At 42.7% G+C, this 26,565-nt stretch overlaps 1 protein-coding gene across 1 annotated transcript in view; it reads right to left on the bottom strand.

Annotated features, from left to right (window-relative positions):
- The window catches only part of LOC135542583 (inactive dipeptidyl peptidase 10-like), a 39,729-nt gene extending 27,452 nt beyond the window's left edge, over positions 1–12,277 (bottom strand). Inside the window, exons 1-3 of the mRNA XM_064969673.1 lie at positions 12,006–12,277; positions 3,054–3,168; positions 2,668–2,763 (exon numbers count right to left, since the gene is read on the bottom strand). Coding sequence (XP_064825745.1) covers positions 2,668–2,763; positions 3,054–3,168; positions 12,006–12,032 — 238 coding nt within the window. The 5' untranslated portion in view covers positions 12,033–12,277. The remainder of the gene's footprint in view (positions 1–2,667; positions 2,764–3,053; positions 3,169–12,005) is intronic.
- Between the last annotated feature and the right edge of the window lie 14,288 nt (positions 12,278–26,565).

Raw genomic sequence — 26,565 nt, 5'->3', positions numbered from 1 at the left:
TCAAGGTGTGCGTGGTTTGTGTTCCTGTCCGTTTGGGCCCTGTGTTGGGTCGGACAATTTTTCTGTCGATTTTGCGCCTGTTGTTTTGGGCGTTCGTTTGGGAATCCAAATAAAGTCGGTTTCCCCAGTATCCTCTGCTCTCTGCATTTGACTCTGCACCCACCACTCCAGGCGATTGTGACAAACGGGGTAAACAGAGTGTGTATGGTGTTCACATTTCAGAGGCTATATTTAGTATGAACATCGTGTCGTCTTCCCTGATTAAAACACGTGTTGTGTGAAAATGTAGGGTTAGTTCTCATCTACGTAAGTCAAATATACAGTACATCCCACTGGCCAGAACAAACAGTTGTTTATCCTTCCGCAGTCTGTCGAGAATGATATACCACGTACAATATATTCAGGAAATCGATAAATAAGGTATATAGTTTCCGTGGTTAGACAAATTAATTGTACGATAGTTAAATGAATTGTTGGGATGCAGGCTCTTTGGATGTTCATGTAGTGTATGCACTAGAAAATAACAAGGGCCATACTACATATCATGATCAGCAAGAGTACGTTTACTATTACAACATTATTTACGATTATTTATTTATGTGAAATTAACACTAATTGATACTTTTTGGTACTTATGTTAAAGAAAATGATGAACTGGAACCGACAATGTGATACACAGTTTGTGCTGATCATTTCAAACAAGGTATTTAAAAAAGACAATTCCGTTAACATGTATGCGATTGTGAACACTAGTTTTCTAATGACAATAGTCTAAATCTTAGCAGCTTTTCTAAGGGGCTGTGTCTACTTAGGAACAGTCTGATAGTGTTGTAGCAGAGCACGCTAGCAGCAGGCAGACAGGGAGCACTCACCAAGATAATCCCCCCAAATGTAATGAGGTCCTAGCAGGAACTGTCTCTGCAGCTGTGCCATGGCAGACCACTGCCTTTCACCATTACATGACTGTCTGTCTGTCTGTCTGTCTGTCTGTCTGTCTGTCTGTCTGTCTGTCTGTCTGTCTGTCTGTCTGTCTGTCTGTCTGTCTGTCTGTCTGTCTTTATGTCTGTCTTCATACCACCTGTTAGCTTGGCTCTCACCTCACCAATATTTACCACTATAATGTAATGTCAGCTAACATGAGAGGTGGTGATGAAATCACTGGTCATTATATTTCTCACAGCGTTTCATGGGGAGGGGGATAGCGAAGTTTTATTGCTGTGTCCTACAGAAGGAGAAACGTCAGCGTGAGCGGACGAGGGGGCGGACGATATGGCTTGATCCATCATGGAAGGGGTTGTGAAAAACGACGGGAGGCCCATAAGAGTTAATGCAGTCCATCAGGTCAACACAGTGTGCGAGAAGGCATCACACTCCAATCCCCATAATGAGAATCAACAGGCGACTGAAAAAGTCATTTGTATTTGCTACCCTTGGATGGAAAAGCTCTCCGCAGGCTTCCAGGCCTCAATTTCATACGCAGGCTGGAAGAGATTCCACTCGCTGTGGCCAAGAGGAGCGAAGAAGAACCACACCAGCTCAGACAACAGAACAGACACCAGCGCTGCCACCCCAAATGATTCTCTCACACTATTATGAAACCTGCTAGGTTTTGGAGAAAGGGGTGTTGTTCTGGATACGGGGTGGGAGATTTGACCTGAGAGTATATCCCAGAGGGGCTCCCAGTGATGGCTTGAGATAGAGTCAACCCTGTTTTGGCAAACCGGACAGAATAGGGGCATGACTGGGAGGCCATCTGTTTTACTGAGACTGGTCAGGAGGTGTTGCTCCCATGCCATGCTAAACTCTCAGCTGTCATTATAGCTCAAGATGAGATGCAGGAATACTCGCATGCTTGAGCTGAGAGGTTCAGAATGCTCTGCTTGTGAGTGAAACAAAGTTTAAAATGTATAACAACAAACACACAAAAATCTATGACTTCATCGTTTATTATAAGTACTTTACACCCTTTCTCTTATAATAGTAGCCTCCTGGCCACACCCTTTCTCTTATAATACTAGCCTTCTGGCCACACCCTTTCTCTTATAATAGTAGCCTCCTGGGCAGACCCTTTCTCTTATAATAGTAGCCTCCTGGGCAGACCCTTTCTCTTATAATAGTAGCCTCCTGGGCAGACCCTTTCTCTTATAATAGTAGCCTCCTGGGCAGACCCTTTCTCTTATAATAGTAGCCTCCTGGGCAGACCCTTTCTCTTATAATAGTAGCCTCCTGGGCAGACCCTTTCTCTTATAATAGTAGCCTCCTGGGCAGACCCTTTCTCTTATAATAGTAGCCTCCTGGGCAGACCCTTTCTCTTATAATAGTAGCCTCCTGGGCAGACCCTTTCTCTTATAATAGTAGCCTCCTGGGCAGACCCTTTCTCTTTTAATAGTAGCCTCCTGGGCAGACCCTTTCTCTCATAATAGTAGCCTCCTGGGCAGACCCTTTCTCTTATAATAGTAGCCTCCTGGGCAGACCCTTTCTCTTATAATAGTAGCCTCCATACCCTTTGTGGCACTGCTGAGGGCTTATACATTTTTGCTTTTAAATGATGCTTTTAAATTAAATCCAACCTTTTCATGTGAGACTCAATCAGATTGAGAGTATAAGGATCAGTCTGAAGACTTGGTTAGAACAGGAATGTTGGACGGTTATCTTGAAAATACTTACCACTTATCCACCTGGCCTCAGGATCGTGCACCGAGAACTCTGGCTTGAACAGGTCCAGCACAGTAAGTCTGGAGTTAGCCGCACCAGGAAGTTCCACTGCAAATAGGATATCAGTGTCAGGCCAGTTATCAAAATACGGATACTACAGCCTGATAAGGATGAAATCACACAGGAAAATAATTGATATTCATACACACATAACAACAGTCAATATTACACTGATCATAAAACTGTTTTGAAAAATTCAGGGCTGCCTATATGACTATATGTCTTGACCAGTTAAAATTCTGGTTCTTATATTTTGTTAGTTAGAATACAGGCCTACAGTAACTATGACCCTGCAAATAAACTCCATGAGGTCTCTTGGTCCCTGTTGGGTACAGTACCTGGTGTGAGAACAAAGACAGACATTGTGATGAGGGAGCAAACCGCCACTATGACCAGCAGGGAGATGGCTATTCCTTTGTAGTTCCTTGATTCAGGGCTTAATTGCACAAAGTCCTGGAAAAAAAACACACACAAAGCAAACTGAGAACACTCTTCAAGTAAATATTGTAATGTAATGATTACTACCAGACATAAACATGTTCGGTAGTAGAGGCCCCTATGAAACATAGGGTCTCATCTGGAATGAGGAAATATGGTGTTCATATGCACTTGTGGATTGTCAATTAAACAAGATTCTAATTCTAAATGGTAATTAAGTGGAGTCGATGTTTGGTGTCAGCAATGGGAACCAACCCCACCACTTCCTACAACATAATCCCTAATATAATGACAGTGCCAGTCGGTTACTGCAAACGTATGGTTTAATTAAATGGGCTCACACACTGCTGTCTATGGACATGTCTTTGCCTCAAAGCAGTAGGTGTCCACCCTTTCATAATGATCATTCTGAATATGTCAAAGTGAATAGGTGTATGTCTAGCCATTTTTTGGACTGAGCAGAGCTGACATGATTAGAGCTGAGAGGTGTACAGACGGGTGTTACAGTACACCACCTAGCCTTCCTTTCTCAGTCGAAAAGGGACGTAGGGAGGGCAGAGAGTGGTGGAAACACAAACTATTGATTGCTCTCAAGAAGCTATCTCCAGAGAGAATACTCCCTGAGACCTTCAAATGTCCCTTTCATTTTTCCTCTGAAAACACTGAGTCATAGCCACTGAGTCATAGAGTTGTATCATGGCTTGTTACATCTATTTTTGGTATGTCTATAGTCTATGCATAAATAAATGATGTCAATTTCATCTAATGTTGGTAAGAATGTAGAATTACAACTGGACACGGTTGGTTGCATTGATTTGGGAAAGAATGCAGAATTACAATTATAAAAGCACACCGGATTTACATGGTTGGCTTACAGCCTGTAACCTATACCCAGTTAATGTAATATGTATAACTATAAAACCAAACAGATTTATGGTAAATGCGCACATACTGTAGGTGTTTTTTAATCATTTGCTAGTTTGTCATGAGTAGGTTATAACAATTCAATAAGGAAAATATTTTGGACGGCAACATCCGGCCAATCATGTTTCCAACCTGTTACATTTTGGAAACAAGACCATTCATCAGAACAATGCAAATAGACAACAAAGGATGCAAAACAGACAGGCAGTCCAGCGCAAGGTAATCAACACCGTAAGTAACACCTGTCATGTGAGACACTGCTGGGCAGACAAACAAACTAACGAGGTCATGTTCCTGCCAACTGTGGCGTTACATTAATCTTTTGATTAGCACTTAGAAACATGAGTCATGGCTCTGCGAGTCTGAACTTGTTCGTCTAGCCTACTGTGGAGAGCCTACTGTGATCTCCCAATGAACCAGTTAAAGAGAACATTGTTTTCACCAGGAGCAGAAACTTACTAGCCTGGATTTAATGTGAATTGTTCTGCTTCACTTCACAAAATGTAAATAGATAAATTCAGTTTGGATGCAGGCTAGAAAGTATAACTGTAGATACAGTTAAAGTCGGAAGTTTACATACACCTTCGCCAAATACATTTCAACTCAGTTTTTCACGATTCTTGACATTTAATCCTAGTAAAAAGTCACTGTTTTAGGTCAGTTAGGATCGCCATTTTATTTAAAGAATGTGAAATGTCAGAATAATATTAGAGAGAATGATTTACTTCAGCTTTTATTTATTTCATCACATTCCCAGTGTGTCAGTTTACATACACTCAATTAGTATTTGGTAGCATTGCCTTTAAATTGTTTAACTTCGGTCAAACGTTTCAGGCATCCTTCCACAAGCTTCCCACAATAAGTTGGGTGAATTTTGGCCCATTCCTCCTGACAGAGCAGGTGTAACTGAATCAGGTTTGTAGGCCTCCTTGCTCGCACACGCTTTTTCAGTTCTGCCCACACATTTTTTATAGGATTGAGGTCAGGGCTTTGTGATGGCCACTCCAATACCTTGATTTTGTTTTCCTTAAGCCATTTTGCCACAACTTTGGAAGTATACTTGGGTTCATTGTCCATTTGGAAGAGCCATTTGCGACCAAGCATTAACTTCTTGACTGATGATTGTGGACTTCAGGAAACAGCAGAGGGAACACCCCCCTATCCACATCGATGGAACAGTAGTGGAGAGGGTAGTAAGTTTTAAGTTCCTCGGCATACACATCACAGACAAACTGAATTGGTCCACTCACACAGACAGCATCGTGAAGAAGGCGCAGCAGCGCCTCTTCAACCTCAGGAGGCTGAAAAAATTTGGCTTGTCACCAAAAGCACTCACAAACTTCTACAGATGCACAATCGAGAGCATCCTGGCGGGCTGTATCACCGCCTGGTACGGCAACTGCTCCGCCCACAACCGTAAGGCTCTCCAGAGGGTAGTGGGGTCTGCACAACGTATCACCGGGGGCAAACTACCTGCCCTCCAGGACACCTACACCACCCGATGTTACAGGAAGGCCACAAAGATCATCAAGGACAACACCCACCCGAGCCACTGCCTGTTCACCCCGCTATCATCCAGAAGGCGAGGTCAGTACAGGTGCATCAAAGCTGGGACCGAGAGACTGAAAAACAGCATCTATCTCAAGGCCATCAGAGTGTTAAACAGCAACCACTAACATTGAGTGGCTGCTGCCAACACACTGACTCAACTCCAGCCACTTCAATAATGGGAATTGATGGGAAAGGATGTAAAATATATCACTAGCGACTTTAAACAATGCTATCTAATATAATGTTTACATACCCTACATTATTCATCTCATATGTATACGTATATACTGTACTCTATCATCTACTGCATCCTTATGTAATACATGTATCATTAGCCACTTTAACTATGCCACTTTGTTTACATACTCATCTCATATGCATATACTGTACTTGATACCATCTACTGTATCTTGCCTATGCTGCTCTGCACCATCACTCATTCATATCTTTATGTACATATTCTTTATCCCCTTACACTGTGTATAAGAAATTAGTTCTGGAATTGTTAGTTAGATTACTTGTTGGTTATTACTGCATTGTCGGAACTGGAAGCACAAGCATTTCGCTACACTCGCATTAACATCTGCTAACCATGTGTATGTGACAAATAAAATTTGATTTGATTTGATGTCTTGAGATGTTGCGTCAATATATCCACATAATTATCCTTGTTCATGATGCCATCTACTTTGTGAAATGCACCAGTCCCTCTTGCAGCAAAGCACCCCCACAACATGATGCTGCCACCCTTGTGCTTCACGTTTGGGATGGTGTTCTTTGTCTTGTAAGCCTTCCCCTTTTTCCTCCAAACATAACGATGGTCATTATGGCCAAACAGTTCTATATTTGTTTCATCAGACCAGAGGACATTTCTCCAAAAAGTACAATCTTTGACCCAATGTGCAGTTGCAAACCATAGTCTGGCTTTTTTTATGGTGGTTTTGGAGCAGTGGCTTCTTCCTTGCTGAGCGGCCATTCAGGTTATGTCGATATAGGACTCATTTTACTGAGGATATAGATACTTTTGTAACTGTTTCCTCCAGCATCTTCACAAGGCCCTTTGCTGTTGTTCTGGGATTGATTTGCACTTTTCGTGGTCCCATGGTGTTTACACTTGCAAACTATTGTTTGTACAGATGAACGCGGTACCTTCAGGCATTTGGAAATTGCTCTCAAGGATGAACCAGACTTGTGGAGGTCTACAATTTCCTTCCTGAGGTCTTGGCTGATTTATTTAGATTTTCCCACAATGTCAAGATAAGAGGCTCTGAATTTGAATGTAGTCCTTGAATACATCCACAGGTACACCTCCAATTGACTCAAATGATGCCAATTAGCCTATCAGAAGCTTCCAAAGCCATGACATCATTTTCTGGAATTTTCCAAGCTGTTTAAAGGCACAGTCAACTTAGTGTATGTAAACTTCTGACCCACTGCAATTGTGATACAGTGAATTATAAGTGAAATAATCTGTCTGTAAACAATTGTTGGAAAAAATGACTTGTGTCCTAACCGACTTGCCAAAACTATAGTTTGTTAACAAGAATTTTGTGGAGTGGTTGAAAAACGAGATTTAATGACTCCAACATAGGTGTATGTAAACATCTGACTTCAACTGTATACAGGCTACAGTCCTATATAATTCTGTGCTTGACGTGAGAAATCTACTGTATACAAAACCATGTTTGCACACATCATGCACTAGAATAGTGATTTTTGACAGAGCATCTTCTCAGGGCACTGGGATTTAGGAGAGCAGTGAGTTTTCTCCCTGCAGTCACTGAGTCTCATTAACTTCCTGACTATGTGCCAGCCACTACAAACAAGTGCAATTAGTGAGAGTGAGGCCTTGCCAAGTCCTTACAGAACACATCTCCCTAGCCCTCCACTCTGCTGTCAGACTCTTCTTGTTTGTGACCACAGGGCCACCTGTCACTGTCTGGCCCCTAATGATCCCTTTTATGAGTCCCAATTCCTAACAGATATTCATGTAAAACTCTGGTCCATGATGTTAGTGGGGCTTGCTAATGCTGAGCCTGTGAAGGAAAACACACTCACACCCAGGACCAGAGCTAATATGAATATAATATTTATAGATACGTGCCAGGAAAATAGATGGGTTTGATCTCCCAAGGCCCCCTACTCAGCCTTAACTCAGTCTAACCTGTCATGAAAGTATTGAATCGAACAGGCATGTGGAGTTACCCCTGGGCCGTATACAGTACATACCCATAACTCCCTACTGGGGCAGCTTTCAGTGAATTTTGAATTATTTAGAGGTGAGCTGTTGTAGTGGTTTCATTATGAGATGTGTTGGCAGTACATTCAGCTAGCCAGCCTCGCCATACATCAGAGCGGAGCTGAAGACAGGTATAGACTAGTAATGTCTCACTCTCTCCCTCTAGTTCATTGTATTCAGCCCATTGAAAAGAGGACCATGATGTGAGTGCAAAATAAGCAGCCTATAGGGAAGTCAAAGTCCTGGCAGTGTGGTGCAAGACAACAACCTCTCTCTCAATGTCAGCAAGACAAAGGAGCTGATCGTGAACTACAGGAAAACGGAGGGGCGAGCACGCCCCTATTTACATCGACAGGGCTGTAATGGAGTGGGTCGACAGCTCCAAGTTCCTCAGTGTCCACATCACTAAGGAATTAACATGGTCCACACTCACCAACACAGTTGGGAAGAGGTCACGGCAGCTTTTTCCCCTCGGGAGGCTGAAAAGATTTGCCATCGCCCCTCAGATCTTTAAAAGTTTTTCAGCTTCACCATTGAGAGCATCTTGACTGGCTTGCATTACAGCTTGGTACATAAATAAAAAAATAAAATATATCCCATTTAGCAGACGCTTTTGTCCAAAGCGACTTACAAGTCGGCTGGGGCCACTACTTTTACACATGGGTGGCCCTAGCGGGAATCGAACCCACGATGCTTGGCGTTGCAAGCGCCATGCTCTACCGACTGAGCCACACAGGACCCATATCTGGTACAGCAAATGCAAGGCACAAGACCGCAAGGCGCTACAGAGGGTAGTGACTACAGCCCAGTACATCACTGGGGCTAAGCTCCCTGTCATCCAGGACCCCTTTCAAAAGACTCCAGCCACTCAAGCAGTAGACTGTTCTCTCTGCTACAGCGTAGCAAGCAGTACCAGTGAAGCAAGTCTTTAACCAACAGGACCCTGAACAGCTTCTACTACCTAAGCCATAAGACTGATAAAACAAATGGCTACCCAGACTACCTGCATTGACCCTTTTTGACTCTATGCACACACACTGGACACACTCACACACACTCACACTGACATCCCAACACACACATACACACACATAGCACACGCACGCATGCATGCATACTGGCACCACACACCCACGATCACACACACGTTCACACTCACCATATGCTGCTGCTACTGTCTGTTATCTGGATTATCTTGTTGCCTAGTCACTTTACTCCTGCCTAACTGAACATAGATATGAGTGTTGGGGGGAAAAATATACAGTTACATATCAGGATACATCTTTTTTAACATATCGTGTCTTTTGAACAAATCTGAGTATGATTTTTGCTGTACCAGCAACAAAACTCCAGTATTTTTCCTTCATAGCTGATTCTCCATCTTCTTTTTAAATTGGGAGCCAATTAGTTTTCAGCACTTTCATTTCCATGACTGATCAACGCTTGTTTTCTCGTGGCTGTCTTGTCTCTCCGCGGCAGACATATGGTGAGCAATACGTTTGGAACATCAAATGGCAATAAAATCTAAATATTGATTTGCAATACATAGAATCGCAATACATATCATATCGGCACCTAAGTATCGCGATCACATTGTACCGCGGATTTATTCCTCGTGTCACTATATACATTTTTCATCACATTTTGTATCATTATCTTAACTCTACATTGTTTGACAAAGGACAGGTAGTCAAGCATTTCACTGTTAGTTGCCTGTTGTTTATGAAGCATGTGACAAATAAAAGATGTGTTTGATTTGAAAATAGGCTACCACACTTGCCTTTTTGGATGACCTCCAGCCAATGGGGGGCATTCTCATGTGCATCAGTTAAAATGTGCATCTAGGCCACACACTTACGAGGACGGTTCTGTCACTGTCAAGAGTGTTCACACAAACAAGGTTGGTGTAGAGTGAGGGAAAGGGTGAGCATGTCACACACACACACACACACACACACACACACACACACACACACACACAGAGGTCACACACACACAGAGGGCCAGATTTGTATTCTGCTCCTAATCCAGAGAAGATTTAGAATAAATCATGTTCCTTCCTACTGAGACTACATGTCCGTCAATAGGATTTCCGCTCTACTCACCAGCTGCCTGAGCAGTCACTGCACAGCACTGGGCTTTAAAAGTCCCAGAGTATTTGTTAAACACGTATCGGAGCTATCCTTCTACTTATCAAAGACAGATAAAGCCCAAGCAGGGTGCTGGCCAGACTCTCCTGAAACCGCCTAAAACTATGTTTGCAAACTGGAATCATTCATGAAAACCAGAGAATAAGGCCTGTAAGAACTGCAGTCCAGTGGTTTTACATAACATAATTTTTTTTTAGATTAAACAGCAAGGGCTGGCTGAGGAACTGTACTCATCGCAATGTGTTCGGCTAATGAAAGGATTTGTACAACAAACATACCTTGATTGTCAGATATGTAAGAGATTCACTGACACCGAATGACCATTTGGGGGGTCTTTGGTATCTCTTATGTTATCATAAGGAAAGCGTTTGTCAGTTTGCTGCTAAACATTTTAAACAGCATGCCTACATTTGTATACAAAACTGACTCTAGTCATTTCCAAAATGTGCAATGAGCTAAATCATTTCCTTTGTCCCTGCAGTTGAAGTCTATCATCTTCATGGATCCCAGAGAGCTGGAGATACCACATGGCGGGGTTGGTCGGACACATACACACACAGCAGTTAGCCTAGCGGTTAGAGCGTTGGGCCTAGTGCTGGGCAATATGGACAAAATCCATATTGCAATAAATAATTATAGCTAATTTGTGTGGTAATGATAAATAGGTTACATTTATGACATCATTATGCAGCATCCTTTAAAGTATTACTACTGGTTTGATGGTTGTAGCTGTTCTTTTTCCCATTGGCAATCACCCATATTAGCTAACGCATTTAATTTCAAACGTCATATTTCTCTAGTATTGGCTACTTATCATAATGAATGATATTAGTATGGTCCGTGTCGATCATTTCCGGTTTATCATCCCAGCTCTAGTTCGGCCAGTAACCAAAAGGTTGCGAGTTCAAATCCCAAAGCAGACAAGGCGAAAGATCTGCCGATGTGCCCTTGAACAAGGCACTTAACCCTAATTGCTCCAGGGTTGCCGTTGATAATGGCAGACCCTGGCCATGACCCCACTCCCCAAGGGTGTCTCAGAGGGAGTTAGGCAGGGAGGATATGCAAAAAAAACGCATGTTCTATTCACACATGTGTATAATGCACACTTGTACACTTGTACATCTGTGAAATGGGACAAATATAAGCACCCACCAAATTATTATTATTATTACTGTTATTAATAGGAATCACTTTCAAGTAATAAGATCTCACCTTGAAATAAGTGAATTGCCTCAGATAATGATCAGTGTGTCTTGGCTTGAATCCATGAGATGTACATATTTGTACATAATGTGAATATCAACTAAACTTGTGTTCGATTGACGCTACACATAACTGAATATGGGGTTTATTAACTGAGCTTGACACATTTGTAATGAGACTAAGTATATGAGGCTCCTATGCATGCATGCTATACTTCTCTGAGAGTTGTCTTAACAGCGTTCATATTGGTTTGAGCATGTGCTGAACTCGATTTTTTTTCACCTTTATTTAACCAGGTAGGTTAGTTGAGAACAAGGTCTCATTTACAACTGCGACCTGGCCAAGATAAAGCGTAGCAATTCGACACATACAACAACACAGAGTTACACATGTTCGGGACATTGGTATTGCTGTGATAAGATGAGGCAACTTCAAAAACCTATGAAACAGTTCATCTTAGCATTCATGGTGTAGTAGCCAGGGTCATGATGGAAGGATGTCAATACAAGATGCATCATTGGGAGTCAATTAATAAAAGCACCATGAATGGTTGGCTAAATCTTAATAAAAAAATTCTTCAAAGTGTGCCTATCTGAAGAGATCAATACATCTCACGTCTTTTCAAACCAAACGAATCCCTTGCATTATGGCATCAGTTCTGTTTTGCATGATGACGGATCTGTTGCATCCATCACGCAGTTGAAACAGACTCAACTGGAAAATAAGCACTCCATCTCTACACAAATGCAATGCATCAAAATCAGTATTAGCGTATACCATCCTACCTCCTCTCCTTCCTTTGAAGCTGTCATTGTGGAATCTTGATTTTCGGACCTCCTCGGTCAGATGGACTCGATAATGTGTGCAATGTATGCACAGCCCTTTCGGGGTAGCTACGTATCAACCCAGAGAATGGCGAGGGGCTTGACACACAACACAATCGAGAAATGTTAACCCAAGTCAAGTAGGGGCATCACGATTTCAAGAAATCTACTGGCGCTCGCATTTCAAAGAAGCATATATGAAGAAAAGGTACCCCCCCCCCTCCCCAGTCTATCAAATATCCCCTATCTCTTTCAAGCAGGGGAAAGCACGCAATATCCTGAGAAAGAAAGTATGTGGGGTGTTTGTTGCTAACGCTGTAAACATCCACGACCACGAGTAGAAATATCCCCCGCTCACATGACAATAAAAGAGACAAACACTCGGCAAAGGGGGCGGGAAAATAATACACTTCGTGTTCATGACAAGAGTTTTCAGAGTACTGGATACAATTAGACTGGCAAGAGGTTCTGTCATTGGTGTGATGTGTCTATTCTTTGTATCATAATCCAGTTTAGTGTAAGTGTGAGTTTGAATAAATTCGTCTCGCACTTTGAAGGATACAGCGCTCAATGTGAGCTGTCCATGGTGCTGAAGTTCCAAACTACACTACGGCATTGTGCTTTGAGAGAATGGAGAGTTAGTCGTTCACTGAAGCAAACAAATCTAACAAACCAGAAATATTACAAGGAAAATTAGATATCCCCTACATGGACTTTGAGCAAATAATCTTGCCAGTCTTAAACCAGCGGCCTACAGTGCCTTTCATATGGCCTCCTGCCCATATTGGGCCCCTCAGATTATTTCTGTAAAAAAAAAAAAATATTATAGAAAAATATTTGATATTTTATTTAAAATACATTGTTGTTGTTTCTCTGTAGTAATATTAGCTTCTACCAATTTTATGAAGTTGGCTTTACAGTGGCTTGCGAAAGTATTCACCCCCCTTGGCATTTTTCCTATTTTGATGCCTTACAACCTGGAATTAATATGGATTTTGGGGGGGTTAGTATCATTTGATTTACACAACATGCCTACCACTTTGAAGATGCTAAATAATTTTTAATGTGAAACAAACAAGTAATAAGACAAAAATAACAGACAACTTGTGCATAACTGCCCCCCCCCCCACCCCTCCACCCAAAAGTCAATACTTTGTAGAGCCATATTTTGCAGCAATTACAGCTGCAAGTTTCTTGGTGTATGTCTCTATAAGCTTGGCACATCTAGCCACTGGGATTTTTTTCCCCATTCTTCAAGGCAAAACTGCTCCACCTCCTTCAAGTTGGATGGGTTCCGCTGATGTACAGCTATCTTTAAGTCATACCACAGATTCTCAATTGAATTGAGGTCTGGGCTTTGACTCAGCCATTCCAATAAATTTAAATGTTTCCCATTAAACCACTCAAGTGTTGCTTTAGCAGTATTCTTAGGGTCACTGTCCTGCTGGACGGTGAACCTCCATCCCAGTCTCAAATCTCTGGAAGACTGAAACAGGTTTCCCTCAAGAATTTACTTCTATTTAGCGCCATCCATCATTCCTTCAATTCTGACCAGTTTCCCAGTCCCTGCCGATGAAAAACATTCCCACAGCATAATGTTAATGTTAATGTTGGGAATGGTGTTTTTGAGGTGATGAGAGGTGTTGGGTTTGTGCCAGATATAGCATTTTCCTTGATGGCCAAAAAGCTAAATTTTAATCTCATTTGACCAGATTACCTTCTTCCATATGTTTGACATTTTGGCGAACACTAAGCGTGTCTGACTTTTTTCTGGTCACTCTTCCGTAAAGCCCAGCTTTGTGGAGTGTCCAGCATAAAGTCATCCTATGGACAGATAGATACTTCAATCTCCGCTGTGGAGCTTTGCAGCTCCTTCAGGGTTATCTTTGGTCACTTTGTTGCCTCTCTGATTAATGCCCTCCTTGCCTGGTCTGTGAGTTTTGGTAGGTTTATTGTGGTGCCATCTTCTTTCCATTTTTGAATAATGGATTTAATGGTGCTCTGTGGGATATTCAAAGTTTCAGATATTATTTTATAACCCAACCCTGATCTGTACTTCTTCACAACTTTGTCCCTGACCTGTTTGGAGAGCTATTTGGTCTTCATGGTGCCTCTTGCTTGGTGCTGCCCCTTGCTTAGTTGTGTTGCAGACTCTGGGGCCTTTCAGAACAGGTGTATATATACAGAGACCATGTGGCAGATCATGTGACACTTAGATTGCACACAGGTGGACTTTAATTAAGTATGTGATTTCTGAAGGTAATTGGTGTCACGCCCTAGCCTTAGTTATCTTTGTTTTCTTTATTATTTTGGTTAGGCCAGGGTGTGACATGGGTGATGTATGGTTTTTGTCTCATCTAGGGTGTTTGTACTGTCTAGGGTTTTTTGTAGATTTATGGGGTTGTGTTCATGCTAGGTGTTTATGTAAGTCTATGGTTGCCTAGATTGGTTCTCAATCAGAGGCAGGTGTTTATCGTTGTCTCTGAATGGGAACCATATTTAGGCAGCCATGTTCTTTGGGTATTTTGTGGGTGATTGTTTCCTGTGTCAGTGCCACACGGGACTGTTTCGTTGCCAGTTCACTTTATTATTTTGTATTTGCGTTCATGTTTAGTTTTTCTTATTAAAAACCATGGACACCTACCACGCTGCATATTGGTCCGATCCTTGTTTCACCTCTTCAGAGGAAGAGGAGGAAATCTGCCGTGACAATTGTTTGCACCAGATCTTATGTAGGGACTTCATGGGAAAGGGGGTGAATACCTATGCACGCACAACTTTACTGTCTTTTATTTTTTTTTATTTTATGATTTTAATTTTAATTTCCCTTCACCAATTTGGACTATTTTGTGTATGTCCATTACATGAAATTCAAAGAAAATCTATTTAAATTACAGGTTGTAATGCAACAAAATTGTAAAAATGCCAAGGGGGATGAAAACTTTGCAAGGCACTGTAGCTAGCCCAGATAGGCTCCAAATCTCCCAACCTCATAACTAGGTAACAATAAGCCATTTCAGGCTATCAATCAAGCTAGAGTGGCTAGCTTGTCTAACTATCCTGCAGGCAAGGTCGGTAGACTTTAGAAAAGCAAGCAAATTACTAAATGCACTAAATAGGACTCACATTCCTGTTAATCCTTTGCCCAGATATTATATTTTTGACATAGAATTAAGCATGATGAGTATGGCTCTAGATTACAGGAAGATGCTGTTTCAGGTGTTTGAAAAATCTCCAGCCTGAGTTAATGATGCAGATTGCAGCGTTCCTTTATCTGCTGCACTGCCAAGCAATCATGGTCCACATAGCGGTTCTCAGAATAGCCATCCATCCCCGGTCCTGTTGAATGACTCTGAGTCATACGCGGGCCTGCATATTCTTCACAACATCATTACTCTTCCAAATGAGTGCCATGTCCTGCAAGATTATAATTGTGATTTACAAATTGGTACAAATTCCCTGCTGCTCACAAACACAGGGCTGAGTTGTCATTGAGTTAGTGTTGAAGGTGTGTGTTTTTGGCATGGTGTGGGTGTGTACCAGAGAGAGAGAGAGAGAGAGAGAGAGAGACCCCTTAAGTTTTTCCACATTTTGTTACATTACAGCCTTATTCTAAAATGGATTAAATAAAAGAAATGCCCCCAGCAATCTACACACAATACCACATAATGACATCGCGCAACCTGTTTTGAAAGGCACACAACTGTCTACATAAGGTCCTACAGTTGACAATGCATGTCAGAGCAAAAACCAAGCCATGAGGTTGAAGAAATTGTCTGTAGAGCTCCGAGACAGGATTGTGGCGAGGCACAGATCTGGGGAGAAGGGCCTTGGTCAGGGAGGTGTTCAAGAACCCGATGGTCACTCTGACAGAGCTCTATAGTTCTGCTGTGGAGATGGGAGAACCTTCAAGAACAACCATCTATGTAGCACTCCACCAATCAGGCCTTTATGGTAGAGTGGACAGATGGAAGTCACTCCTCAGTAAAAGGCACATGACAGCCCACTTGGCGTTAGCCAAAAGGTGCATAAAGACTCTCAGACCATAAGAAACAAGATTCTTTAGTCTGATGAGACCAATAAATAACTTTTTGTCCTGAATGCCAAGCATCGTGTCTGGAGGAAACCTGGCACCATCCCTACAGTGAAGCATGGTGGTGGCAGCATCATGCTGTGAGGATGTTTTTCAGCGGAAAGGACTGGGAGACTAGTCAGGATCGAGGCAAAGATGAAGGGAGCAAAGTACAGAGAGATCCTTGATGAAAACCTGCTCCAGAGCGCTCATGACCTCAGACTGGGGCGAAGGATTACCTTCCAACAGGACAACGACCCTAAACACACAGTCAAGACAGCACAGGAGTGGCTTCGGGACAAGTCTCTGCATATCCTTGACTGGCCCAGCCAGAGCCTGGACTTGAACCCGATCGAACATCTCTGGAGAGACCTGAAAATAGCCAAACAGCAACGCTCCCCATCCAACCCATTCATTTATGAAAATGTGATATTTAGCAAATCATTCTAAAAACCTGTTTTTGCTTTGTCATTGTGGGGTATTGTGTGTAGATTGATGAGGGGGGAAACAACTTTTTAATCAATTTTAGAATAAGGCTGTAGCGTAACATAATGTGGAAAAAGTCAAGGGGTCTGAATACTAATCGAAGGCACTGTAGAAGAGATTGAGAGAGAGAGAAATCAAAAATATTGAGAGAGAGAGAGAGAAAATATTGAGAGAGAGAGAGAGAGAGAAAATATTGAGAGAGAAAATATTGAGAGAGAGAGAGAGAAATAGAAAATATTGAGAGAGAGAGAAATAGAAAATATTGAGAGAGAGAGAGAAATAAAAAATATTGAGAGACAGACAGACAGACAGACAGACAGACAGACAGACAGACAGACAGACAGACAGACAGACAGACAGACAGACAGACAGACAGACAGACAGACAGACAGACAGACAGACAGACAGGCAGACAGGAGAGAGAGACAATACTACTATGAGAAGACATCTCAAGAATAAGGAAAGTGATCCAACCCGCCAAATCCGTGTTAAAGTCCTCTAACTTACAAATACGACCAAAATATAATAATAACAGCCATGTTACATCAGTGATAGAACAGCAGCCAATGGGTGTGACTGAGATCGACCTTTAGATTTTATTCAAGCGCCCCTCTAAAAAATAAAAGGAGGAAGGAAAGGTAATCAACAGCCTGGGGATATTTTTCTTTAATTGGCTTTTTTGGAGTTGGGAGATACTGTATAAGTGACATTTTTGTTTACTTATTAAACTTGTATTTATTTCCAAATCAACATGATAATTCAATAACAGCAAAAAAAGAAACTACAACGTACAGCAGTTACAGATACACTGCAACAACACTACATTATTACAATCAACCAAAACACCCGAAGACCTCAGTGAATCCGTTCCTCTTCAGCGTTCTAAACTGCCCTGTTGGCACCGGGGATTCAAGATGTAACGGAGGTTTGTCAATTCTTCCAAAAAAGGGGATGCATTAAAGCTAAAGGCTGATGTTCCTAGGTTGGTAGAGACACCAGGGACCTCAAGAGTTAACCAACCCTTTGAGTGGATTTGGTGCCTTCTATTTGTATACTTTAACAGAGCAGTGAGATACGTCGGACGCTTGTGCAGCAGAGCTTTGTAAACAAAAAGGGAGAAATAGATTGATCTACGGGAATTCATAGAGGTCCAGCCGACTTTCTGATAAAGGATGCAGTGATGAGTATTATACCTGGCGCCTGTGATAAAGCAAAGCACGCTATTGTGCACCGTATCCAGCGGTTTTACAGTAGTGGCTGCTGCGTTCTGATAAATGGTGTCACCATAATCAAGAGCTGGCAGGAAGGTTTCCTGTACAATCTGCTTCCTGCTGTTAAGGGAGAGGCATGATCTATTTCTATAAAATAAGCCTACTTTAACTTCAGCTTCTTAATTAGTTCATCTGTGTGTTTTTTTTTATTGCAGCTCTAACACAGCCTTGTCAGCAGTAGGGGCAATAGTGTACATAACAGTTTCGTGTGCATACAGATGAATGTTACCAATTTTTGCAGATAGACCAATATTATTTAAATAAATAGTAAAGACGACATGTCCCAAAATTACCTTTAGTAATATTGAGGTAACTTGACTTATGGTGCTGGTCGAGGCCCATTTCAGACAGCCTCCGAATGAGTAGGGGATGGTTGACAGTATCAAAGGCCTTGGATAGGTCTATGAATATGGCAATTTAACACATAATTTAAGACAAGCGTAGCTTGTCTATAACCAGTCTATAACCAGACTGGTGCACATTAAGCACATCATTTGGAATGAGCAGGGGAAGAGAGAGAGAAATCAAAACCACTCTCCCATTAAATATTTAAACAGAGAAATCAGAGACTGTGTGTGTGTGCGTGTGTGTGTGAGTGTGTGTGTGTGTGTGTGTGTATGTGTGCATTCGTGTGTGCATGCGTGCGTGTTTAAATGGTCTTCGCTCTGACTCAAGGAGAGGTGTTACCTCCCCTAGAGTGCTGAAGTTCAGTCATATCCTCTAGACTGGACAGAGTCCACGTTGCGTCGTTCTATTCTAAATGAACATGTATAGGGAGCCTTCCTCCCTTCTCTTCTTACTCATGCCCTGACTAATTGAGGCAATTTACATGGCGAACATCCAAAGAATACAATGCAAAACAATCACGTATGAATATCTTGCTGTGGCAATTTGAAACACCGTAATCATGATAGCTCAATTTGAATTGAGCTTGATGTGTAGGCTACACCATTTCTAGATAGTTGATGAGTAGGGTTCGTCTATAGCTCCAGGTGGTTTTCTAAGTGTGATATCCTGGTATTTTTAGCCTGGTGTGCTCTCCCAGTGGGGAAGAGGCTGGGGTAGGGCAGGAGTCTCGTCTGTCTATTAGGATTGTAGGTCATAGGAAGCGACTCAAACGAGAGCTTGCAAGATCCAACTCTGTGTCCTAAGGGGTGTCGCCACTTAGTCTCTACTTATTTTTTTTGTTGCCAAGAATTTTCACACTGATCTTTGGTTGGGCAATTTCAAAAGGCATATTATCATTGTGGAGAGACAAATGCCCTATAATCTTCATTTTCATTCCTCTCTTGTAGAAGGAGAAGACACAATCTCAATGTGGTACTCACGGCCCAGAGCTCCGCTGATGTCAGTAATCAAATATTCTCATCTGAAATACTCTCAAATGGCCGACCTCCAGGGACGTATTCCAAATAACACCCTATTCCCTATTTAGTGTGCTACTTTTGACTCGGGCTGCATAGGGTTCTGGTCAAAAGTAGTGCACTATATAAGGAATGCCATCCAGAAGTTCCTAACCACTAGGTCCCAAATGAGAGCCTGTAAGACTGTGTTCCGGAAGACAATGCACAGACAATATTATCTCGCCGGAGGCTGTCGATCTCTCAATCTCAATTACGGCTGCAGATTATCGTCTCATAACTCAATCCTGCATTAACCAGACTAGGCCCCACACACGGGCCTACTTCTCCACTCTGAGGCACGGTGTCAGAGTGCATCAACCACATTCACTTATTAAACAGAAGCCTACAGTAGGGATGAAAACAGCAAAGCACTCAGACACCTGGTCTGAGGACTGCATGAACTCTGAAACAGGTTACGTTGCCTTCTATCCAGAGGTAGACACTAGAGAGGAGGAACAAGACAAGAGTCCTCGTCAAGTCGTCTGTTATTATAGCAATAGACTGACCTAGCCAACAAGCCTTTCCTCTGAATACTTAAACAGGCAGTGGACATGTACTGGAAGACAATGAGCATGGTTGAGTCGGGATGTGCTGCCCACAGGCTAGCCTCGGCCTTTGAAAACCAAGCCCAAATACACCAGTGTAGAGAGTCGGCGCTAGACCACAAACTGAACACACAGTGCTACAGTTACAATGGGTGTGTCCCAATAATTCTCCTTTCTCCTGAAGTGTGCACTCGTTCACTACTTTCCAAAAATCAAAAACCCTTGTATGGGGTGGAGGCACAGGCTAGTGGGAGCTTACACCATATTTCTTGTATCGGCCATTTCCCTTTCAAATCAGTGAAGGGAAGTGAAGTGCACACTTCGGGAGGGAGGAGAGATAATTGGGACATAGCCCCATTTCCTCACATAAGCACTATAGTCAGTGAACCAACTCAGAAGGAGATTGTCGGAGCGCCAGCTACACCGACTATAACCCTGACTTTATCTACTGCGTGCGGTTAATGATAAGGTGTAGTGGTATACAGAGAATTACACTCAAAATCATAGATAGACGGATAGAAATATGAGGAAGTTTCAACTATTCTCTACCCACTCCTGCTGGCACTAATAAATGCACAGGTCAATTGTTTTTTTGACCCAGGTTGCCCCGACCATTTGAACAAATAGCCCAGCTCCACCAAACACGGTTAAGCACAGCTAACATTTACATCAGTATACAGACCATTTAAAAGGTTAACTATTATGTGGTGATGATCTGCGGTGATTAAAGAAATCTAATGAAGCAAATGAGAAAAATAGAAGAAGATAAACATGCCACTATGATTAATCTTCGCCCAGAGCCAGTTGACATAATGATGCATTATAACAGGGAACTGAATTAAGGCTAACGAACATGAAACGTAATAGCCAAAGTAGCTGAAGTACACAACTGGCAAAGGTACGTCAACAGCATAGTGATAATCGCTTCAAACATTACATTTACATTGCAGTCATTTAGCAGATGCTCTTCTCCAGTGTGACTTACAGTAGTGAGTGCATGCATTTTCATTTTCTTTTTTCTCCATACATATTGGACATTGACATCTACTTAGAATATTAAAGGCATATTGGTGTTCAACAGCTATCTATGTATGTCAGTGCAGGGACACAATTATCTCTGGGATAGAACAAGTAAAGCACTGACACACTTCAGATCCCTCAGGGTCTGTGTCTATATTTCATATGGCCTGTCTCTCCTAGGGATACATAACAGCCATAGGGTCTGTGTCTATATTTCTCATGGCCCTCTCTCTCACAGGGATCCATGCCAGCCACCGGGTCTGTGTCTATATTTCTCATGGCCCTCTCACTCACAGGGATCCATGCCAGCCACAGGGCCTGTGTCTATATTTCTCATGGCCCGCTCTCTCCCAGGGATCCATCCTAGCCACAGGGTCTGTCTATATTTCTTATGGCTCTCTCTCTCACAGGGACTCATACCAGCCACAGGGCCTGTGTCTATGTTCCTCATGGCCCTCTCTCTTCCAGGGATCCATATCAGCCAAGCACTGGAGTCTTACCCTTCACATCCCCTCCCCCTGTCCTCCTCCTCTGTCCTGCTCTTAATCCAGCATCCCTCCAGGGACTTCAGCCTGTATGGTAGAAAGACTGGACGCTTATGAGAAAACAGTCTCTAAACCCCTTCCGACATACTGGGGAAAGGGGATGGGAGAGGGAGTAAGTGGGGTGTTGAGATCCGTCATACACACTTCACCTCTTTAAAGTCGTCCTCAGTCATCTTTGGACGCGTTGTCGAAATATTTCCACCATTCAAATCATCCCATCAGGGCGTTTTTTTCTTAGATGCCGTGACTCAGGACAGGACAGGATATATGCTGATTTCCTCTCCCCTGTCCGGTGTAGATTTACTTCTAGCACTGAGCAGTTTCGCCTTCACGGTTGAGTAATTTGTCCAGAGGATAACACAGCCAGTAATGCAGTGCAATTTGTTTCAGTGCGATTCCAAACATTGCATCAGCGCCACTAATCTAGCCTGCACGTGTCACAGGGAGGAGCCCTGGCCTGGCCTCTTGATTTTATTTACATACACAGAAAGAATCCAGTAACTCAATATACATTACAACAAGACAACCAACCATCAAATCTCCCTTCTGTTCTGTTTACAAACATGCAGTGCAAGTAAGATTGATTATAATTCCATTGTGTTCTTCCACATCAAATTATTGAAAATTGTCCATATCACAATGTCCTGGTCTGGACGCTGATCCTCCTCTCCACCCCTAACTTCCCTTTCACAGTAAAACGAACAGGAACGAGAATGGCTAATAGCAGCATCTCAAAAGATGAGGCTGATGGGGAAGGTCTTTGCCCCCACTGACCCCTCCCTTGTTCAAGCTCCAGAACCCCCCCCCCCTCCCCTCCCCCCATTCTCTGTCTGCTCCTGGAGTGACATCACGGATCATGGAAGGCTCTACTTGTTTGGGCAAAGCTTTACTAATGAGGAATACACAGCGAAGGCTGCCAGGCAACATTGTATTTCCTATAGTGATGCTCTGGGGCTGGTTGCACCAGTTGGGCTTACACCTATCCCTGTTTATATTGACCTGACAGAATGGGGGAACAGAGTGGGGAAGCTATGGGCAACTACTAAACATATAATGTCCCCAATATTCACATAACACTTATTCCTATAATGTAAACTACAATGTTATGGATGGAACAAAATAAGGATTATTGATTAATTGACATAACACCAACAAACACCAACAAATCGATTTCAAGATTTACTCAGTTTACAATTCAAGGAGTCAACTTCTGTTTGCCCACAGTTTCTCAACTCCCTTGAATTTCTCTCTTGGAACAGAGACATCCTGAACACCCAAAACCTTGGTGAAACTTACAGCCTTGTACATGAATTAAATCCAGTTGGATTTTAATAGATGTTATGAGGCACATTCTGAGTCAGCCCAAATCTACGGACAATGACAATAACACAAACAAACAGGAAGTATAGGTCAATCTAAGGTGAAGATTTACATATTCCCACATATAGTCTATTACAGCCTATGTTTACACAGAGTTCTAGGTGTATTGAAGCCAGAAAACTGGTACTGTATATGAAGTTTAAGGTTGATATAACAGTCTGGTACTCCAGTCTATCAGCACACTATCCACAGAGCATTCCTTCCTGTTCCAGAACCTCTTGTAGAACTGATGAATACAGCCTCCTGTCATAACTCTGTGGAACAACTGTATAACAACTCCCAAAGATGTCCATTTATTCAACAAGAGCACCTAGCTGAGGGCTTTACATTTCCTCACAGATTGCTGCGAAATTGTCCATGTCTTGTTGGATTGTCTAGAAAGAGAATGTGGGTTACTTCAGCCTTTGATGTTCTCCACAATGATTTCATGAGCAGGGATGTTGGGTGACCACAGGACGTTTCATATTTTTGTTTACCCTAAAGGGTAACCTTGTATCCCATCAGTCCCCTGTCCCTGGCCTGTACACTGTGAAATTACATAATTATCTTCCTCAATGTTGGTTGAGTTTACTTCAGCCATAAAGATGTAGTTCACTTTGATGGCAGTATAAATAAGATAGCGTTACCCTCTAGTGGTCAAGCATGAGATGTGCATGTATGACACTCATACAGCAAGGATGATTTCAATATAATGCATTACCACGAGGCGACAGTATTATCAGTATTATCTGCCTGAGTTCTCTTTCTCTACGTTTTCACTCTATCTGATCGAAGTGACATGGTCTGTGGATCTGTACAGTGTGTCAACTGTTGACTATGATACACAGCTTTTTAATGCGCTCCTGAGTGGCGCAGGGGTTTAAGGCACTGCATCTCAGTGCAAAAGGTGTCACTACAGTCCCTGGTTCAATTACAGGCAGTATCACATCTGGCTGTGCTTGGGAGTCCCATAGGGCGGTGTGTAATTGGTCCAGTGTCACTGGGGTAGGCTGTCATTGTAAATAAGGACTTGATCTTAACTAACCTGCCTAGTTAAAAAATATATATCTTGATATCACCTGTTAATCAAATCAAAGTTTATTTGTCACGTGTGCCGAATACAACAGATGTAGACCTTACAGTGAAATGCTTACTTACAGGCTCTAACCAATAGTGTGGGGAAAAAAAGGTGTGTGCGTGCGTGCAAAGAAATAAAACAACAGTAAAAATACATTTGAAAATAAGAGTAGCAAGGCTATATACAGACACCGGTTAGTCAGGCTTATTGAGGTAGTATGTACATGTAGGTATAGTTAAAGTGACTATCCATAAATGATGAACAGAGAGTAGCAGTAGCGTAAAAGGAGGGGTTGGCGGGAGGTGGGAGGTGGGACACAATGCAGATAGCCCAGTTAGCCAATGTACGGGAGCACTGGTTGGTCGGGCCAATTGAGGTAGTATGTACATGGATGTATGGTTAAAGTGATTATGCATATAAGATAAACAGAGAGTAGCAGCAACGTAAAATAGGAGTTGGGGGGCACACAATGCAAATAGTCCACACAGTAAATATACAATAAATAAAAAAAACTCTGTACCAAACATGATCGTGAATTCAGTAGTCATCATAGTAAGTATTTAACACCTAGTTTACAGTTTAGCTTTAAGTTAAAAAATATTGCAAAGTAGACAAAATGCATCGCATTTCTAAGTAGTTTGTAGTGAAACAATAAATAAATAAAAACTTTGAGAGAACAAAAGGATCAACTATGTCCAGTCCATATTAAAAATGTCAGAATATGATGAGAGAACAACATTAGGACAGCCAAATATCAGCAATTGGTTACCATTGGTTACCTGTTCAGAAGTCTTATGGCTTGGGGGTAAAAACTGTTGAGAAGCCTTTTTGTCTTTTTGCCATGCGGTAGTAGAGAGAACAGTCTATTACTGGGGTGGCTGGGGTCTTTGACAATTTTTAGGGACTTCCTCTGACTCCGCCTGGTGTAGAGGTCCTGGATGGCAGGCAGCTTTGCCCCAGTGATGTATTGGGCCGTAAGCACTACACTCTGAAGTGCCTTGCGGTCGGAGGCCGAGCAATTGCCGTACCAGGCAGTGATGCAACCGATCAGGATGCTCTCGATGTTGCAGCTGTAGAACCTTTTGAGGATCTCAGGACGCATGCCAAATCTTTTTAGTTTCCTGAGGGGGAAAGGCTTTGTCCTGCCCTCTTCACGACTGTCTTGGTGTGTTTGGACCATTCTAGTTTGTTGTTGATGTGGACACCAAGGAATTTGAAGCTCTCAACCTGCTCCACTACAGCCCCGTTGATGCGAATGGGGACGTGCTCGGTGTTCCTTTTCCTGTAATACATAATCATCACCTTACCTTAGTCTTGGTTACTTTGAGGGACAGGTTGTTATTCTGGCTCCACCCGGCCAGGTATCTGACCTCCTCCCTATAGGCTGTCTCGTCGTTGTTGGTGATCAGGCCTATCACTGTTGTGTTGTCTGCAAACTTTATGATGATGTTGGACTCGTGCCTGGCCATGCAGTCATGGGTGAACAGGGAGTACAGGGGGGGACTGAGCACGCACCCCTGGGGAGTTCCAGTGTTGAGGATCAGTGTGGCAGATGTGTTCCTACCTACAAACACCACCTGGGGGCGACCCGTCAGGAAGTCCAAGATCCAGTTGCAGAGGGAGGTGTTTATTCCCAGATTATTTGCTTAGTGATGAGCTTTGAGGGTACGATGGTGTTGAACTCTGAGCTGTAGTCAATGAATAGCATTCTCACATAGGTGGTCCTTTTAACCAGGTGGGAAAGGGCAGTGTGGAGTGCAATAGAGATAGCATCATCTGTGGATCTGTTTGGGCGGTATGCAAATTGGAGTGATTCTAGGGTTTCTGGGATAATGGTGTTGATGTGAGCCATTACCAGCCTTTCAAAGCACTTCATGGCTACAGACGTGAGTGCTATGGGTCTGTAATCATTTAGGTAGGTTCCCTTTGTGTTCTTGGACACAGGGACTATGGTGGTCTGCTTGAAGCATGTTGGTATTACAGATTCAATCAGGGACATGTTGAAAATGTCAGTGAAGACACCTGCCAGTTGGTTAGCACATGTCCTGGTAATCCGTCTGGCCCCGCAGCCTTGTGTATGTTGACTTGTTTAAAGGTATTACTCACGTCGGCTATGGAGAGAGTAATCACACAGTTATCCGAAACAGCTGATGCTCTCATGCATGCCTCAGTGTTGCTTGCCTCGAAGCGAGCATAGAAGTGATTTAGCTCGTCTGGTAGGCTTGTGTCACTGGGCAGCTCGCGGCTGTGCTTCCCTTTGTAGTCTGGAATAGTTTGCAAGCCCTGCCACATCTGATGAGCTTCGGAGCCGGTATAGTATGATTCAATCTTAGCCCTGTATTGATGCTTTGCCTGTTTGATGGTTCGTCGCAGGTCATAGCGGGATTTTTTGTAAGCTTCCGGGTTAGAGTCCCGCAACCTGAAAGGAGCAGCTCTACCCTTTAGCTCAGTGCGAATATTGCCTGTAATCCATGGCTTCTGGTTGGGGTATGTATGTACAGTCACTGTGGGGATGACGTCCTCAATGCACTTATTGATAAAGCCAGTGACTGATGTGGTGTACTCCTCAATGTCATCGGAAGAATCCCGGAACATGTTCCAGTCTGTGATAGCAAAACAGTCCTGTAGTTTAGCATCTGCTTCATCTGACCATTTTTTTATAGACCGAGTCACTGGTGCTTCCTGCTTTAATTTTTGCTTGTAAGCAGGAATCAGGAGGACAGAGTTGTGGTCGGATTTAAC

Source organism: Oncorhynchus masou, chromosome 6 (assembly GCF_036934945.1).
Source record: "Oncorhynchus masou masou isolate Uvic2021 chromosome 6, UVic_Omas_1.1, whole genome shotgun sequence".
Lineage (NCBI taxonomy): Eukaryota > Metazoa > Chordata > Actinopteri > Salmoniformes > Salmonidae > Oncorhynchus > Oncorhynchus masou.
Note: the sequence above shows the minus strand (reverse complement) of the source record. Positions and strands in the feature narration are given on the sequence as shown.